We start from the raw sequence: 19,720 nt of genomic DNA, 5'->3' as shown, positions 1-19,720 counted from the left end.
CAAAGAACTGCTCCTTGTGCTCATCTTTGATTTTTTTGGGGGGGCTGATGATTTATTGTCAAATGACACACAGACGCGCGTGTGTGCAGACACGAATGCATACCCTGCTCACTTTGGACATATCAATTGCTGCCCCTTTGGAGACATCAATGCTTTCTCCAGAAGGCCTGATGAGGTTAGATAGCTTCCAAATATCTCCCCAGATATTCCCCGGCCAAAAAGTACATCAGCAGCTAAGCGTACACACAGTTCACTACAAATCAGCTGCTTCCTTAGAGGAAAAAAGTTTCCCCAAGCCTTTGCCACGTCTCTTCCTACTTCCCAGCTGAAGCAGGACTCCGGCTTATGTTGGCTGTTGGCGAACAGGCACACCTCAGCGCACAAGTGGGAAAGAAAATCACAGCAGCCTTTAGCCGGTCTTTCCCCACTTTTATTAGATTGAAATTAGAAATGCCGATGACCGTCGTCAGTTAAAAACCCTGAAAAACAGAGAACACGGAAACCACCTCCGTGGCAAGTAAACAGCCATGGGGTCCTCCGTCCCTCTCTGTGAGACCCTGTGGGCAGGGCAGAGCTGGTGTCCCACAGCATTGCAAAACGGGGGGCAGAAGGGCTCCCCCCACCCCCGGGCTGCTGATCCCCATCCCATCCCCTCCTGGACCCCACGGCACGGCCTGCCCTGACTGTGTCACCCTTGTCTGCATGAGCACGGAGGAGATGGGATGGGGGTGGCAAGGGTGGAAATGAAATATGGATAAAATGGGCTGACTGGTAGGGATTTCCTCTCTCTCAAAAAAAAAACCAACAACCCCCCCCCCCAAAATCAAACCAAAAAGCCCTCTCCAAACCTACATTAGCAGATGCTTTACTCAGAAAACTTCCTGGAAATCTCAGTTATTGTCTAACCAGTAATTGTGGTCCATTTGGAGCTGGCCCTTGGCTGCGAAAGGTACCTTCAGGAAGGTTTTTACTCCTGCCGGTGGGGTTGTGCCTCCGTCGCTTCCCCATCGCAGCCCTTACCCAGCTCCACGGAGGAGAGGCAGCAAGAGGCCCTTATATTTTAATCGCAATAATATTCAGCACTTAGGCAGGTGTTAGAGGGCTCAGTTGAGCTGTTAAGCGTAAGCGTCTCCTGCCCGTGATGAGTGCCAGTGAGCACGGGGCTCTCGAGTTCCCTCCTGAACCTCAATTGCTCCTGCGCTCGCTCACAGCTGCCAGGAACGCCTTGTGCCGGCGTTCATTGACATCTTCCCCTTCCCAGCCCGCTCCGTCTCCAGGGGAGGGGAGGGGACGTCAGCTGAAATCACCCTGGAGCGGGACTGGGACCTCAGCTTAGCACAGAAGCTCTGGGAATAACCTGCGGCAGGTAAAGGCTCAGAGTAAATTCACCCCTCTCCGGAGCAAGGACGATGGGGGTGAGGGTGTGGACCCGTGGGCACTGTGGTTCAGCAGCATCCCGGTGAGGTGCATCCCCCCTGGGACTGCCCCCAGGAGCTGGGAAATTAGTTACATTCATTTTACTGCCGCCATCCGGGCTGGGAGATGCCGCTGAAATCGCTCCGTGGGACAAGCCCATGGCTACAGGGTCCCCCGTACCCCCGCTGAGGAGCACCGAGCCGCAGCAACCTGGGTTACCTGCGGGGCTCAGGCTCAGTTTTGTCGTCCCTGCTGCGGTGATGCTGCTCTGGGGTGTGAGGGGCTGCAGGTCCCAGTTTGTCCCTGCGACCCTGCTGTGGGGTGAGGGCGGGGGTGGCAGCCCACGGCTGCTCATCTCGGGGCTTGGCTCCAGCCCCACGGGTGGTGGTGGTTTCCCTCCCGCGCAGTGGCTTCGCAGAGCAACGCAGGGGGTGGTTTGCAGTGCCGTGCTGCTGGGAAAAGGGACGTGCCACCCTCCCTGCTGCCACACCGCAGCCGCGGGCCCCTGCCACTGCCCTCCTGGCGTTCGCGCAGAGCTGGGCCAGTCCTGGGAGGAGCTGAAACAATTTTGCTTTCATTATTTTGGGGCGGTTTTGTCTTTTTTTTGGGTTTTTTTGGTTTTTTTTGTAAAGTTGTCCCAACTTACTCTGCGGCCAACAGCGGCTGGAGTCTGTGAAAGGGCATCAGCCACGCTGGAACCACCCAGTTCCGTCCCCAAGCACGGCTGCACTGGTCTAACTGGGTCGTGAGGCCACCCACCCACCCGGGACTGGGTGGACTCCCGCAGCTACAGACCGCTCCGGTGGTGCCAGCTCCTTGCAAAGGAGATCTGGGTCCATAATGGCTTAAACCACGGCAGCTCCTCCCCAGGGCTTGGCCGCCGGGGCGGAGGATCTTCCTGCTCTGTTTCTTTTGCGTGCTTTTGTTAACCTGGGTGTGCAATGAGCTGAGTGAGGGCTCAGCAGCGTGCACGGGGGCGACGGGCAGGGAGGAGGGGAGGGAGGCGGGAGGGCAGCAGCCCCCGGAAAACGATGCCGTTCCTCCAAACCCTATGGATCACTTTGTACTGACACTTATAGACGAGGAGCATTTTCTTCAGCAAATATGAATCTAATGGATTAGGTCTGATCTAATTATGCATTCTGCATTAAGACGATGCTCCCACTGTCTGTGGCTGCTAGCATAATTAAACTTAATGTACTTTTAATGATGTCTTCTTAACTCATGCATTCATATATGATTAGAATCAAACGGGACGAGCTGTCACGAGTCCAGGAGAGCTCTTTCGGCAGCTCCTGATGGGACTCGTGTTGAAATATTAATAATGCAGATTTCAAGGTTAACAACATCGGTTTTGAAGTGAGGAAAGCTTGTCACACAGTTTGAGCTAATCTGAGGCAACAAAACGGCTCACCTTTCAAGTTGAGCCTCTTCCCATCTTGCACATGTGCTCCAGTGAGACGGGGAATTTAAGTTTTACTTGGTAAAGATGCCGTTAAGTGAGCGAACTGCACTCTGGGCAGCAGCTGCCAAAGAAGCTGGGACGGTAACTCTGTGGGCACCTTTTGGAGGGCGGCTGGGTGCTCTGTCCTGGCTCAGCCTTCGCTCCTCTTCCCCTTTCCTGCTGCTTTTCTGCAAATTGGGAGCAGTTTGTTCTAGGGTCTGGCAATCAGAAGGCAAACTCTACTTTTGTCTCTGCTCCTATTTGCCAAGTGCAGTCAGGCCGTGTTCCCCCTCCCAGCCTCTCTCGGCTCTGTCCAGAACCTCCCCGGAGCAGGGAATGTGCTCCCTTCGGCTCTGCACCACCTTGTGCCATGGGGCCTGCTGAATCCTTGGCGTTGCTGCCCTGGCTCCAGCATCCTACACAAAGCAGGTAACAATACTGCATTGAAACGCGTTTTATTTCTCCCTCCTTTTTCTGTTTTTACGGATTTTTTTTTTTCTTTATCAGCCCGCCCATGGCCTGGCAGACAGGTTGTCTTTTGAGTTCCTAAGAGCGAGTTGTGCAATCGTCTAAAATCCTTCCAACGGGAAAGCATTGATTTATTACACTGTAATACTGATGTGAACAACACCATGTACCTTTCATCTAAAAAGTCAGGACTTACAGAACACGACATGCCATTAATTTTGATGCCAGCTCAAACAGAGGAGGAATTACTGCCAAAGGGATCCAGAGAGCATGTTAAACCAGCCCTGCAGAGTAATGAACGTACTTTGTGGCTGTTACATTATACCATATTGATCCTTAGGAACGAAAAGGTACCTTGGCAGCTAATTTGGGCTGTCAAAGACATCTCTTAATATCTGTGTATGCATATGTGCGTGCGCGCGCGCTATATAATTAGTGCGTGACAAAGGGATGTGCAAAAATTGGTTAGTTACGCTTCTGGGGGTAAGGATTACTGTGTTTCACTGCTCTAGAGACAGCTCCCCCCCTTGCACACGGTTGGCAGGCGAGTTCGCTCGGGTACCAGCTCGGGGGAGATGATGCCCAGCGCCCTGCCTCTCTCCATCCCCGAGCCAGGTCCACCTGCGGGCAGGCAGACAGCGATGCCTCCTCGGGACAAGCGCGCACCGGCGAAAGGGGGATTAGTCCCAGTGCTCTGGGAACAGCCAGATAACTCGGCGCTTTGCAAGACTGTGGCTCCGTATAACAACTCCTCATTTGCAGAAAGTCTCCGTGCTGCCCCAGTGCAGTGTGATGGGTTATGGGATCACTTCTGCCCAGTGCGGAGCGGGATTCACATCTCTGCCCCCAGCCCAAAGGAAGGTGCGCTCATTTGGTTTCTAAAGCTATGTGGTGATACAGACTTATCTGCAATACAACAACCACCATGTACATACCCAGAGCCTGTTCCAGGTCCTGGAGAGGAGGAGCTGGCAACGCTGATGGTGGGACTGATGTACAGATGAAAGAGAGATGGGGATGGGCAGAAGAGAAATGGGAGGTGATGCTGCAGGTCAAGGCTGAGTGGAGAGTCCCAGTGGGAATGGTCACGATTTTGATGGAGAGATCAGTCTCGAGCTACCCCTGCATGCCTAGGAGAACCTTTTCCAGGTTTTTGCACACTGAATTCATCCCTCTTATACACTCAAACCATCAGGACCAAGTGCCTGGAAAAGAACAGAGGAGCTGGGAGGGGTGTCATCTTCCTAATGAAGCTGGAGCAACACGGAGCCCAAGCAGTTTTCTCTGGCACTGACCGGCATCTTTTGATCTGGGGTGTGCATGTGGGTTTTGCCCCCCAAAGCCCTGCCCTCCGGCGGGCTGGCGGGCAGCTGTGCATGGCACAGTGACACCCCTGTATTTCTGTTAGTTAATTAATTAATTAACTGGGTAGCAGAGATGCAAGCATGGGGCCTTCAGCCAGCAGTGGGCTGCCAAGACACAAAACCAGCACTGGTGGCTGACAAATTGATTTGTGCCCATAGGTAACACGAAGGCAGCAGAGGAATCTGTGTTTAACAGAGGTCAGCAGGGGTGAATCTGGTACCTTTGCTGGTGGGAAGGGCCCAAACTCATCTCTTCCATTCTCCAAGGTAGTGCTTCAGAGCAACCTCCAGTAGCTAAGCCCCAATCTGTGCTGTTATTTCTCATGCCATGGCAGTGAAGAGTACCAGCAGTGTCCTACGGGTACCACCCACCACTGTGATGGGTCATCTAAGCTCCAACATGTGCCTCCATAGTGGACCGTCATGTTAGTTAGAACGTGCGCACTTAGAAACGTGCTCTTGGGGACCCAGAGCCGTATGTGAGACTTGGCTCACTGACCATGTCGTTTAGAAGTGAGCACAAACCTGTGTTCACAGTGAGAACTTGCCCATGTCACCCAAAACTGTTGATGGAGGTATGTGGCTGAGTTGCTGGGGCTGAAGAGGTTTGTGGTTAGTAACCTCCGGGCTACAGCAAACACTGACGTGCCCCTGCTCCGTCCCCTCACTGAGCTTCGATAAGGATGTCCTCCTTGCATTTGATGGCAGGTGGGCACATGGACAAACAAGTCCAGACAAATCTTTCTGGAGCATCCCGGCTTTGTGTCATGATGCCAGGGTTATTATCCCATAGCAAAAGGATGGACTGGGTGATGCATCTGTTCCTCACCTGCTGCACTTCCAAGGTTTGGTGTTTTTTTGCTCCAACAACTGCTGAAGATGGTTTTGGATTCTCGCTGGAGATTTTCTTGCAAAGAATATTTGGTTTTCTTTGCCACTAGGAGGGAATTTTGTCCTGTTTATGTCAAGATATAAAGGAAGTTTCTTGAGTGTTTCTGCAACCTCACTAGGAACCAAGAGTGAACCACTGAGCAAGAAGAATGTTTTGAGACAGGGTCCAAGCCCACTGTACAGTACTGGATGCCTAAGCATTTGTGGAAGACCAAAATGGGCTGATCCAGCATAGTCTGCCCATGGGAAACCCCTCCTTGAGGCCCCATGGATTGGGAGTCCCTTGTGCTTTGAAGCCTGAGGGTTCACAGCCCCTTTCAAAATGTATTAATTCTGCCCCTTGCTGACTCTATCCATCTTTAAAACCTACCAGCAGGTAAAAAAGCCCCTTGTGAATGTTGGAGACCTTGAATCTATAAGCATGGCCCTGTGGGGTCAGCTGGGACGCTTAGTCCAAGGCACTTCTGTGTCTCAGCTTCCCCAGCCGATAAATGTGAATGGTGATACGGGGAAGGGAAGTCCTTCCAGATCTGTGACACCAAACGCTACGTAAAAGCATGACATTAATGATTATAGTTAACCTCAGCAGCTGCATGAATGTCCAAGGCCCTTTAAATCCTACCCTCTATCCTCCTTCAACAGACTTTTGGATGAGGAGTTTACCAGGATAGTTGTGTAAAAACCAAGTGAGAAACATCTTAAATGTCCAAGCCTCTGAAACAGCATGGGAGCTCCTAGGAAAGCTGATCCTGGTGAGGATTTTTGGACCAGTGCTGGTTCTGAATTATCTCTGAGCTGACCATGTCTTCTCTCTCTGTAAAAACAAGCTAAAATCCTCTAATAGCCCTCCTCAAAGAACAGCCCCATGAAACTCCAAAGGAAGCAAAATCATTAACATTGAACCCAATGAGTGTTTAGTTTCCTGACTCTTGGGTAAATATTAGATAGATTCCCAATTTCAACCTGAAGCAGTTTATTTGGCTGCTGTTCACAATTCAGACACAGCAATAATCAAGGAAATCTCGTTTGATTCAGGTTGGGTAATATTGCCTGAGGGGTAACATCATTTTCATTTCCACACATCCAGCACTGGCACAAAACGGCATGGACAGGTATGAAAAATGGATCATGGATCCTCGGTGCTAAAATTCCAGGTGATCACTTCATTTTTGTGTAAATAATAATTACCAATAAAAACGTTGCTTGAAAAGAGAAAGAGAATATGAAAAGAAAAACACTGTTGCATTTGATAAAGCAAAATCCTTTGCAGTACTGCCAAAAGAAAAAAAAAAAGAAAGAAAAAACAAAAGAGAGCTAAAACAAATATAGCTGTTAAATAAAAGATCCAGGTACCAAAGAGCAAAATTTAATGAAAGCCAAAACTGTTAAATATGGATTCCTGTTGAGAAAAAATGTCAATGTCTTTAAGAGTTTTACCATTACTCTATTTTTAAGAAAAGTGTAGTAAAAATACATATTACAAGTTAACATTTTCCACGCTTTTGTCCTAGTCATCTTTTTTTTCTTTTTTTTTTTCTTTTTTTTTTTAACCCCTCCACTGATCAACAGCCTTTGAAAACTGTATCTCACATCTTCACGTCACGGGCGGCCAGTCCTAGCACAGACGCGCTGCTTCTCACGAGACCATCGAACTGCCCGGTGGGGCTCCCCGCGACCTGCTGCCACGTAGTCCTGTCTTTGGAGGAGGACGGGGCACCCATGGGTCTCGGCACCTTGCTCCCACCGCAGCGCCTGGCGGTGCACTGCCGTGGCAAGGTTCGGGACGCGACAAGAGCTGGGTGAGGAGATGCATCCGAGGGCTCTGGGCACAGAAACAGGCTAGCTTGTGGGATGCCTCCACTGTGCCAGCACTTACACATAGCTGAAGTTAAAATTAAGAAAAGCGCATTAAAAATAATGATAACCAACACAAAGTCACCTGAAGAGGTGTTTGGAGTGGCTGATAACAGAGTTCATGTTCGCCGATGAGAGGTGAAGATCACAAGGGTTTCCAGTGGTGGAGAGAGAAGAACATACTGGCACAAGACATGCTGTGCCCGAGCTTAGGACCTCGACTCTGACTTGCTGGTCTCCAAAGTGTTGCACGACAAGTGGGTAAATGGAACAGATACTTCAGCCCAGGCTGGTGTTAAAGGTGATAAACGTATTGCTCTTCGCATTCGTACACTAATGGAAACTGGTGTTCGGGCAGCTTCCAGCTGTACTTACGGACAGCTGGACAGACAGATCCTCCTCATAGACCCGTGCCAGTCATTTGCCTGCATCACTTTCTCTTCACCTGCCTCCCTTCTTTTCTTGCTCCTCTCTTGCTACGTTGCAGGGGAAAAAAAAAAAAGGAAAAAAAAAAGAAAAAAATGAGAAAAAGCAGCTCAGAACGCTCCAATAGCAGCTCAGTCCACAGACAGATATTTGCTGGGTCCTGTGAGAAGCTTTGAACTTTATTTGCCATCAGTGATGGGCCTGTGAGATGGGACAAGGCTAAGAGGGTTCACTGTGGTCCCTGCCCCACAGATCTTCTCTCACTCCAGATGCTCCCCTGGGAATTCTTCACTTCTGGGGAGGTGTCTCAGGCCCACCAGGGTGGGAAGCATTTGTCTGTCCATGCCAGTGATTCACAGAACGAACCTTTTGTGCAGTTCTGGAAAACCATCCTCGCCCCTTTGATCTCCATGCCTGTGGTTGGATGCCCAGCTGCCTGTCTGGCAGTGTGGGTTTCTGCAATACCAAGTTTGGGGTCAGCAACCTGCTCTCCTGGCTTGTGCATGCTTCCCTCTCCCTAAGGATACATGAGTGGGAATCTGCTACTTTTGGCTTTGTACCCAGACAGGCCACAACTTGCCGGGAAGGCTGAGTTTGGCCAGCCCTGATGCTGTCGAACGTCATGGATGCTTGAATGAAGCTCTTGTAGGGTCTCCTCCTTGGTTTGCTTCGGCAGTTCTTTCCAGAAAGCTATTCTGGCCAGCTATCTACAAAATGTTCCTCTTAATTAGAAAAATGGCCGTAAAGGGATTTCAGAGCAAAAAGGCAGGGATATTCCCATTGCAGCCCCATGACTTCTAGCATGTTTTACTGGTTAACAGGCAGCCATCTAGAACTGGATGTCTTGAGATGGTCTATTCCCGGCTCAAGGTGGTTCCCTTATGTGACCACCAAAAAGGGAGCACACACAGAAGCTAAGCAATGAAGAAATGGTTCACAATTGCTCATTAGCCCCCAATAACCTAGGCAGGAGAGTCACGTGTGAGGGGAACGCTGCATTTACTTTCTCTCTTCCATAGAAAACAGCAGCCAACCATGATTTTAGACCAACCATCTGCTCCCGTCTGCCACGCATGGCACTCTCCACTCCAGGCCCACGATTCTTCTCTTGAACCGCCACTCATCGTCTCTGGAAGAATTATCACTTTGTCCTCTGGTTACCTGGGGTTTCCAAACTCACTCATGACTTTGCCCCTGTAAAACAGCCTCGTGTTTTTGTTCAGGTTCTTTCTCGCATCAAGTCCTTCCTGTTGCAGGGAGAGCCGTTCGCAGCTCTGTCTGCCTCACTGCAGTAACTCCACAGCCCGAGTTCACAATAGAACAACAGAAGGCAGAATCATGATGGACAAAAGGCGTCGATGCTGATGCCCTGCAGGGAGTTCAGCTTGCCATTTATCGGATTTTCTTTTTTGCTGTTAGTAGCTCAGACACTACGGTTTGCATCCCAAACTAAACCAGATTGAAGGACTGAGCAGGGAAGGGGGAAAGGGCTGATGTTACCCTGACACCACAGGAATTAGTAAGAAAAAATATATATATTGCACACACTAAGACTTATTAACAACCAAGTTAAAACAAAATGGCATAGTCCTCATTAGTGTTCCAGTGGTTCTTTGATCAGGGACGGTTCACGAGTCTGTTAAATCCCATTACACTCTCCTTATTGCAGTACAGACCTGTTTCTGTTCTCCTGCCGGTGGATCTGTTTGCAAATAAAAAGGGAAATAGATTTGATTTCCTTGAGAAGATCCATCCAATTGTCCCTTCTGTCATCGTTGTTTGTCTTGTTGGTGTTGGGTTTGTTTTTGGCTCTGGAGGGGGTGGAGTTGGGCTGCCCCTGCTCTCACCCAGGCAATGGGTCAAAAGGCCAATTATAATCCCGTAGCTCCCAGGGACATGCCGGTGCTGTGGCTCATGCACGGGATCGTCTGCATGGATTTGGGGAAATCGTGGCTGACCACACGTCCGTTTTCTCCACTGCCTCCTGCTGCAGCCGGCCTGGGAAGGGTTGATGTCCGTATGGCTTCGTTGATTGATTGCTGTGGGATTAAACAAAAACCCTTTTTAGGAAAGACGGGGGGGTCTCCCCCTGTCCTTAGCAATGTTGGAGAAATTAAAATATAAACCAGCGTTGTCTTTCTGTCACTGTTCTCGCCCTCCCTGTCTCCGTTCAGACTCTCACTTCCTGCATGTCCCTACTGCATCTGCTCCGTTAATTCGCACCTCTTCTACATTCAAAATTAAATGTTTCAGCAGTTTTTTGGGGTGTAAAGCATATGTGCCATATGCAAAAACTATTCAAACTCTACAATATAAGAACAGTCATCCTGGATCTGAGCAGAGGTATTATACACACTTCCCCCATAGATATGCTATTACTACTCCAGTACTGCTATGTGTGGTGGACTCTGACTCACTGCAAGCATATGTTTAACTTTCCTCATGTGAGAAGTTGAGCATGTGCCTGTGTTTTTGTCTACAGCGACGACTGAGGCAACCAGGAAATGCAAACCTAATTCAGGAAACCAAGTCTCATCTTCCTGTTCCAGATACCCCCCAAAACATTTGCTTTCAAAGACCTTAGGAAACCACCTGTTTAGAACAATTAAACTAAAGAGGAAGTCAATTTGGTTTCTTCATGTTTAAGCTCTCTCTAAGGGCATCATCATCCTGTCTGGCCTGGGATATCCAGGTGAAGAATTATCCAGAACAGATAAACCTGGAACAGCTACTCAGAAATAGTCAACTTAGTGCCTTGCCAGGCAGGGGGCAGCCTCCTGTGCCGGTGGGATCCGTCGGTCGCCCAGGGGTTCTACAGGGACTTGCTGAGCAGAGGATGGGCTTAGCGGGGGATCTGGTCCATCTTTCTGGGCACTTGCCCGGGCTCCGCTGAATGGCTCTGTGGGGCAGCCACTGCTGGTGGGAGCCAGCCAAAGGGACATGTTTAGACCTTGGTGAGGCCGCACCTGGAGTACTGTGTCCAGTTCTGGGCTCCCCGGTTCAAGAGGGACAGGGAACTGCTGGAAAGGGTGCAGCAGAGAGCTACAAAGATGATTAGGGGACTGGAACACCTCTCTTATGAGGAAAGGCTGAGGGATTTGGGTCTCTTCAGTCTGGAGAAAAGACGTCTGAGGGGTGACCTTATCAACACTTATAAATACTTAAAGGGTGGGTGTCAGGAGGATGGGGCCAGGCTCTTTTCAGTGGTGCCCGGGGACAGGACAAGAGGTAATGGGCACAAACTTGAACATAGGAAGTTCCACCTAAACATGAGGAGGAACTTCTTTACCCTGAGGGTGGCAGAGCACTGGCACAGGCTGCCCAGAGAGGTGGTGGAGTCTCCAACTCTGGAGACATTCAAAACCCACCTGGACGTGTTCCTGTGTAACCTGCTCTAGGTGACCCTGCTCTGGCAGGGGGGTTGGACTAGATGATCTCCAGAGGTCCCTTCCAACCCTGTGATTCTATGATTCTATGATTCTATGACCAGGTGTTAACATTGGGAGCAACGATTCCTTGCCATAGCGGCTGGTTTTAACACGGCAAGAGCTCTGCAAGCTAACGCCAGTGTGAATTACTGGGTCATTTCAAGTAACACAGGAGGCCAACATCTCCTTACGACTACAACTACGGAGCTATTGCATTGTGACACTCTTTCGCCGTGTATTTGTGACATACCTAGCTTTGTGGTGTAGGCAGCAATTATAATTTAATTTTTGTATATTCAGGGACATTAATTGCTCACATTATCTTACCCCGGTGCTCAATGTACCTCTCATTGCCTGTAGAATTTTCCAAACCTCAATGGGAAAAGAGCTGTTGCACATTTTCAGTGAATTAGAAATGTTATTATTGCTGACAAAACATTAAGCATGTTGTGAAATGGTGACATAAACCCCAAAGAAACGATTGCTTATTTTCCTGTTGATTCTGGGTAATTTTCAGTGCTCGGGGGAGTAAAAACCTCTCTAAATTTTATGAAACTCACTGCATACTTCATTTACTCATACCGACTTCTGCGCTCATGGGACAGGTCAAGACGAGGAAGAAAAGGGATGTGTAACTCTTACGCAATGGCACGTGTATAAGGGATCGCCTCTGCTAGTCATCTGAGTCAAGATGTACTTGCTCCACAGATGCTGCATTAAATGTGTATCCCCAAGACTCTCTAAACTAACCCACTCTTGACACAACACTCTGAAATTTAGGCACACCAGAATTTAGGGCTGAAACAAATCTCCTGGGTCATAGGAAGTGTGCTTCTGCAAGACCATGACAGGGTGGAGAAAAAAACCCCAAACATTACCGGAGACAGCAGAGGCCAATTTCCCTCTAAGACGACCCATAATTCTGAATGTGGGGACCCACATCATCCATTCCAGGGCAACAAAGCTCTGAGCATGAAGCACTGCTGCCAACCTGCAAATGGAGCCAGCAGGGTGCCAGCGAAGGGAACAACAGGATCCGATTTGTTACCGCCCTACCCCGGTTTTACCTTGCTGTTAACTGCTTGGGTGTGGGGACTTTTTCATATTGCAGGAAGGGCCCTATCACACCAACCCCAGCACGCTTCATCCGTGCTGCACACACATTGCCGTACTCTGCTTTTATTAATTTTAAGGAATGGCAATGTGTTCCTGTTACGGTTTGTGCTACGATTTCGCTCTGTGTCTGGATTTTGAACTAGCATCATGCCACGTGTCTGATCTTGCATCAGCTCCCCACTACGGCCCACTTGACCCTCTTTTAGCTTCCTTGATGCTCCTATTCCTTTCTAGCAAGTCAAGTGACGCGGTCACTTCGTTGTCCCTATGTTTCGGCTTTCCACCCATGGTCTGGGCTGCATCCGTCTCCGAAGGCAGCTTTGGAGCCGGGGTAGGATCAGAGAGAAGATGTGAAAGGCCGGGGAATGGGTTGCCACCTTCATCCGCTTTGATTCACTTCTGGACTTGTAACAAAACTCGATTAAGGCAACCAGCATGGCTAGTCCGAGCCCACCGATGAGGATATAGAAAACCCCCGCCACATTGCTGAGACTCAGCGCGCTTGTCTTGTCCTAGAAGAGAAAGGAGAAGGGAGGGAGGGGAGGGCATGTGGGAAGGAGAACAATAAAATTAATATGAGATTGCTCCGGGAAGGATGCTGCAGAGTATAGCAATGTTGGCATTACATCATCTCCCTCTTTACATGAACAACTGACATTTCTAAGAGCATTTTCAATTTTTAATTCAATGTCTAGTGAATCTAATGTTTCCCTCACACAAACAAATAAACGTTTCTTCAGCAATGTGACTCTTTGTAAAGGTTTGGGATCTCCGTTTTTCAATCAGCTAACTTAAATGCTTATTTTACCCAAAATGCCTAGTGTAAATTATTGATTAAAGGAGAAAAAAGGAAAAAGTTCTCCGCCTCTTTGACATTTGCGTGTCCCTGATGTCTCGCCTGAAATAACCTGTTCTCTTGGAAATGCTCATTCCTTCATTCCTAGATCGTTTCCCCCGCAAATTCTGTTGCTGAGCAACACATTGAGATGGCTGGCTTTTTTTCTTTCTCTTTTCCTTTTCCTCTTCAGTACCGAGGTTGAGGTGACACCTGAGCTGCCCTCAGAAACTCATTTGATTTCAGTGTAATAAGACAGTTATTTCGTATGCAATCAAGACCCATTGATGCATGTCTAAGCTAATTATTTGGTTGGCAATAAATAGGGCTATTAATGGACCGCAACTCACAGTCAGTAGCTACATTCTGATTTTACAATTGCCTAATGAATCGTCACGGCTCTCTGGGGAAGAGGCGAGTCTCAGAAAGACTCATTTCACTGCTAGGGAAACCGAGTCCCCACATCTAACCCTGATGTCACTTGCTGCAGCTCTCAAAACCTTCTCCTCCATGCTGATCAGGTGGAGCTGGGGTGTTGGGATAATCTAGGCAGCAGCAGGACCCAAAAGCTTGGCTCAGCTCCGTGTACCAGGCTCCTGTTTCTAGGACACGCTTTCCCTATAATGCAACCAGCCCCAGGTCCCCTGCTCCGTGCTTGTGGCTGCTCTGCAATATCGACTCGATACCTATTTGCCGGTACAGATTCCGCAGGACAAGCCCAACGCCTCAGTGCAAATCTGTTGGAGCCACCAGGGTCTGCCCAGCATTGACAGCCCTCCTCCCTGAAAATTGCATATGGGTCATTTGAGATGCAGCCACACGGTTAAAGAATATTTATGCCTGTAGAAGTGTCTGCAGTTGGGAACGAAGCCTCTGCACGGTTCTTGGTGTTCCCTGCTACTCCATGGGCACGTGGGCCGGTGGGTGGCACAGTTTGTTCCTTGCCCTTGTAGGACAGTTGATTCACTTCCTTTGCTTGGCAGGTTTTACAAGAAGCAACCCACACTTTTCGGGAAGGGCAAGGATTCGGGAAGCAGAAAACTGTATTGGAGCGGTGTCAAAAGGGTCCAAAACCAAACACCAACATGAGCATGGAAGGTTTTGATTGAAGAGCAGTCTGCCTGGCACCAGCACTGTCTTTCAGGCAAGAATTTTTTCTTTTGCAGTATTAGAGTTTGATGGAAGAAAAGTTAACCCAGAAAGCATGAAAACATTTCAATTTTCAAAATAAAAACAAGTCCTGTTGCGAAAGAGAACTTCTTCTTCTTCGTCTTCTTCTTCTTCTTCTTCTTCTTTTTATTTTTGGAAGAAAAGAGGATACCAGTCAAAAATACTACAAAAATGTTGGTTTTTCTACTGCTCCTTCATCTGTCCCCATGGCCCATGTGAGCTGCAAAACTTCTGCCCAGCTGGAGCTCTCGCCGCTGGCTCCAGTGCCACGGGGAGCAACTTTCCATCCTGAACGCTCTGCTGAAAGACGCTGAGGTTTGGTTTGGGGTCACCCCTGCAGACTTTCGGACTTTCGGTCACTGGAAAAAAACCTCCACAGGTGATCTCATTTTCCATGCCTCGCTGATGGACATCGCTGCCAAGCGATCCGCTGCTGTCACCGCGTGCGTTACACCGCTGCAGACGTGACGGTCGCCGCTGGTTGCACAGGTTTAGTTTCACCTTTGTATAACCTTCATACGCTGGTCAGTTTGTAATCTTGGTGATGTTTCCTGTGTGCTCTCTCATTAGAGAGCTCTGCAAATAGCCTCCTAATTTCTGCCATTTTTCTGCCATATTTGAAGGATTATTTGTCTGGTCTTTTATAATCTGCTTTCACGCATTTTTTTTCCCCCAGGCTTGACTGTACCTTTGTTCAGTCATCTCTTCTCTGCAGATTACTGGGTATACTTTTAAGCACCAGCTGAAAAACGTAGGGAGTTTTTTAGTGAAGATTTAGAAAAGCGGAGCAATTACTCCATGAAAACTGGGTTACAACACGGCAGGTACTTTGCCTCTTCAAATTCAGTCTGAAGGGGCTGCACCAGATTCAGGGAGGGACAAAGCCACTAGAGGTGGGCTGCCCTCCTTGACATCCTAATCTTTTCGCCTGGCTCCTTAATGAAAAGTGGCTGATTAGCACATGCTCTGCGCTCGGAGGGAAGGATGGGGACAGGGAAGGAGGTGGAGCAGCCTATCTGTCTGTGTCTTACTAATAATTTTCAGCCCATACTTTCAGCTTCATTTGATAGAAGGATGGAGTTCTCCAAGATATAAGGGACCTCCAAGCTTTGTGAAAAAGAATGACACTGTGGAGAAGAGGAGACCTATAAATGCTCTCACTCAAATAAATGTTATCTGCGCAATCTATATTAGGCATCGGAGACTCCACATGGGTCTTTGACTTGCAGCCACAGATCCTTAGGAAACGTGGCTTCCTTGGCTCTGCCGGGCATGGGAATACACAAATTTCACGTTTTATTGGCCACGATATTCTTATATTTCCACCCAGAGTCTGGGGTCGTGGTCCGACAGGGCACCTCCTCAGCCCCCTGCAATGGCAGCGCAGTCTGGCAGCCAGGAAAGGCTGCTCGTTCTTCATTTCCACTTTCCTCCTAACGCCAGCAGCGTATCGACCAGTAAGAAATAGGAGATGACCCAAAGCACTTTCCTGAACCACTATTCCATAAAATTAATTTCAGAGCTGTTGCATTTTTCTTGCATTTACTTTTGCGGCAGCATTATTATTGTTATTATTATTATTGTTATTACTACTATTACTACTATTGTTGGGCCAATTTGGGTGAACTGAATGTTGCCTTATCCAGAAGGCAAAGGAAAGTGCAGTGAGGCACAGCAGTGGGCAAAGCTGCCGGGAGGGAGAGAGCAGCCTGAGTTTCACCTCTGCCACCATAACAAGGTTTCTGCCCGGGAGCCAAAGGCACGGGCGGCTTCGGCAGGGCGCTGAGGAGCACCGAACCACGGAGGCACGGCTGATGGCACAGCCTGCCATCCTGAGCCAGGCCGAGAAGTGAAATTGCTCCTGTGGTGTCCCTTGACTTCTTGCTTATCCTATCCTTCTTCTTTTCTTTTTTGTTTCCTTCCCTCTCCCAGCAGGACATGCAGAGGGGTTCTCCAGGCGGCAGCAGCGTCTCGTTGCTCCCATCAGCTGCAGGACCAGACCCACACAAAAGGCAGGAAACTCTACATGCCCCACTGAGGCTCTGCTGCTGTTTCCATGTATGCTCCTGCCCTAATCATGCTCATAATACTAAGTCCCAAAGTATGCTAACTGCTTGAGAGGACCTTCCCCTCCTCTCTGCTCGGGCTCTGTGACACCAGATGCTCTCCTGCGGAGCTGCCCATCACCGAACCAGCTTGTTAGTGGGAGTGTAAATGTCATCGCTCGTCTCCCGCAGCGGCAGAGCGCTGACGTGGGGGGAAGATTGGCAGGTGAAAAGAGAAAGAAAAACCCATCTTTCTGAAAAGCCCGGCCTTGTTGCTGCAGCAACCAGGCACCTTCCCGTCTGTTCCTCTCAAACATGGCACCGTGTCCGTCATCCTCTTTGTCGTTATTTATCCTCCTCAGATGAAAGGCTTTAAGGCCAAATTTGCCCGGTTCCTTCTTTTACCCTGCATGACCAGAGCCTGTTGGCAGCACAGGGTGATGGCACCTCGAGCTGTTGCAGTCTCCATAGAAGATGACCTGTCCTTAGAGCAGATGGTGGCTCCAGAAGCTGAGCTTTTATACCAAACACTGAGCTGCTTTTATTTAGGCAAGACCTGAAGCTCAGCAATGAAGGACATTGCGTTGACCATTGACTGAGCGCTGCCGTGGGTCCGCCAGAGGGTGGGTATGAGTACACCGATGGCCGGCTGTGGGGATGCGGCTGCCCAACTTGAAAAGACACCCTTGGCTTGAGAACCAGCCAATTCCCTGCAAAGGCTGGGCAAGGTGGTAGCAGGATTTGTTCCCTATGTTTTATTGTTTTTTTTAAACAGAAGCACAATTCTTACAACTGGAGGAATGGGAGATCCTCGTGGCTTTGATGAAGGTCCTTTAGAAGCATGAAGCTCTCTAACTGCTCCTGCAAGTAGGTGCCACCTTGCCATCTTGGTCTGGAAAAAAGCTTCCTTTCTCCCATTGCTTTGCAAAAGCTCCAGGGAAGAGAAGAATCACATCCATCTGCCCTGACATTTAGTGTCCACCTTGTCATTACCCTCCAAGAATCCAAGGCATACCTTTAAAGCCGACAGCACATTTCACAGCCTGCCAAAAAATCCGTCCATCCCGTCCTTATTCATAAAATAGGGTCTTTCTAGGGAACTGCCTAGCTACAGTCTGTCTTTCCCCTGGGGTTATTTCTGCTGCGGCAAGTAGAGAGGAAGTCCAGGAAGGCTGGGAGACAGGACCGGCAATTGGTGGATGGAGCGCCGGAGGTGTGTGTGCACAGAAAAACCTTGAGTCTGTGGGAAGGGGTGGCTGCCACAGGTTTACTGTGGGGAGAAGAGCAGAAACATTGCTGCCCAGTGCAGGCCACTCCCTGGGCTTTCCCACTGTCTGGCAATGCAGCCGGGGCTGTGGTGGTCCTGGATCAAGAGCCCCTGAGCGCAGCTGCCCAGCGCCTCCTGTGCTGGGATAACAGATTCAAGTACTCAGCGAAACAGGAGCGTTTGCCTCTGGAGTTTTAGTTCAGATCCACTAATGTATCGACTGTTACTTTATAGGGATTTCTCTGGATAAAAAAGTTGGTGAGCAATAGATAGGTAAACAGTCAGATTAAAAATAGGATGCACAGAAGCCAGCTACAGGCATGGAACGTCATCTGGGGCCAATGAACATAAGCCTGGGAAACACCAGAGGTTTTGCTTGGCTCTGGCTAGAAACCTTGGATACAAAACTTACGTCCACCTGGTCCCTCACCCCTCTTCGTTAGCATTCATTTACCCTTCTGAAAGTCCTCTAACTGCAAACTAATCTGAGCTCGACAAAAGACAGCGATGGGAAGGTTTTGCCACGCCTGTGGGGAGAAATGGCCTCCAACCTCTCAAGCTTTGCTTTGAACCTTGGCTATTCGAGGAGAGCTGTGTGGTCCGCCTTGTGCCCCCAAAGCGTGGGTGGGTTTGTGTCCACCACGGGCAGGACGGGGGAAGCTGTGCCTGGTGCTCAGCCCTGCCCCATCCCTGGGGAAAGGGGGAGGAACTTCTCCTGCAGCAGCCGGGCAGCTCGGCTCGTTTGCGGTAGGCGCAAAAGAGCCCAGAAGCAAAAATGGATAAAACCCAGGTAGGCAGTAGGTGAGGGTATTTGCCCGTCTGCGTTCATGAGAACAAGCGAGCAATGCAGTTGTTTCGTCTTTGTGTAGGTGGGAGAGGGGGTCCGGTGATGTCAACATTGATTTCTCTTACTGTTGTTTGATATCGCGCTGCCGTTGCAGACACGGTGCGAACGCTGAGCAAGGCGCAGAGACGCAGCCCTTTCGTGTTAACAGCCGAGACTCTTCACTGCGATCTTCTGAAAGCTTACAATGGTTTTAAGGCTTGTCCTTCTGATTTCACACACGGAGTTTCAAGCAGCCCTCATGACTTTAGGATCCAGTCTCACTTATTCACGTGTGATTCACGCGTGTGACCGCATTTTTCAAGCACATGTAAATAACGTGATGGATATTGAGGTCATACGATCCACATAAACCCATGTGTCCCAAACCTCTTTCTGTCCCTATCGGTTATCCTATTGTGTGGAAAGAAGCACTTCATCTACTTCTTTTTTTTCCCCACCAGAATAGTGACAGAGTACAGTATTGCAGGGATTTTGTTTTAAACTAAACTGATTGCACATCCATTTCCTTACGGGCATTTTATCGGCTCTGGGGTTTCTCTAGCACTGATGCATGCAGGCTTGTGGTGAAGGTATTGTGGAAGCTGTGTCATGGCTTCAGTTTCCCAGCAGAAGTAATTACTTTTCATTCATATGGTGACTATTGCTCAGTTGGTTACCTTGCAAAATATACGCACTATACGAGTCAATTAGATTTTTGCCTGAGTGGGACAAATGCCATATTGTATAGCATGCCTTATAGGAGGGTTATTCTTGGATATGCACAATGCTGCAGAGAAGGGCAGAATTTGATTTTAAATAGCGTCTGTTAGCCCCGGAATGCTTTACAATGCGATAAAGCAGTTGGTGAGATTCAGACAATTAGGCCAGGTGGAAAAAAAATATCACAACCTACCAAAAAAATGTTTGTAGCGATTTTCCCCTTCTTATGAAATTTGAATATCTTTAATACTTTAAAATTCAATGCACTCCATCTGGCTCTGGAGGTGGGTTGAACATAGAAAGGAAAAAAATATTACATTCTTTTTTCCAATTTTCAGTTGGGGAACCCCACTGGCATTTGAGAGCAAAACCAATTCTAGGCAATTGTGAAGGTCTTGCTGCAGCTCAGAGGTAAAGGTGCCAGGGCTGAGCAGCAGCTTTTATTTCTGT

The 19,720-nt window shown here is 48.9% G+C and overlaps 1 protein-coding gene across 2 annotated transcripts in view; it reads right to left on the bottom strand.

Annotated features, from left to right (window-relative positions):
- Positions 1-2,585: 2,585 nt before the first annotated feature.
- GRIA1 (glutamate ionotropic receptor AMPA type subunit 1) overlaps positions 2,586-19,720 on the bottom strand; it is a 132,898-nt gene continuing 115,763 nt past the window's right edge. For both annotated transcript variants that reach the window (XM_063349576.1, XM_063349575.1), the window contains exons 15-16: positions 12,785-12,919; positions 2,586-9,923 (exon numbers count right to left, since the gene is read on the bottom strand). In XM_063349576.1, the coding sequence (XP_063205646.1) occupies positions 9,735-9,923; positions 12,785-12,919 (324 nt within the window). In that variant the 3' untranslated portion in view covers positions 2,586-9,734. The remainder of the gene's footprint in view (positions 9,924-12,784; positions 12,920-19,720) is intronic.

This window comes from Chroicocephalus ridibundus, chromosome 11, assembly GCF_963924245.1.
Source record: "Chroicocephalus ridibundus chromosome 11, bChrRid1.1, whole genome shotgun sequence".
Taxonomy (NCBI): Eukaryota; Metazoa; Chordata; class Aves; order Charadriiformes; family Laridae; genus Chroicocephalus; species Chroicocephalus ridibundus.
The sequence above is the reverse complement of the archived record's forward strand: the minus strand, read 5'-3'. Positions and strand labels throughout refer to the sequence as shown.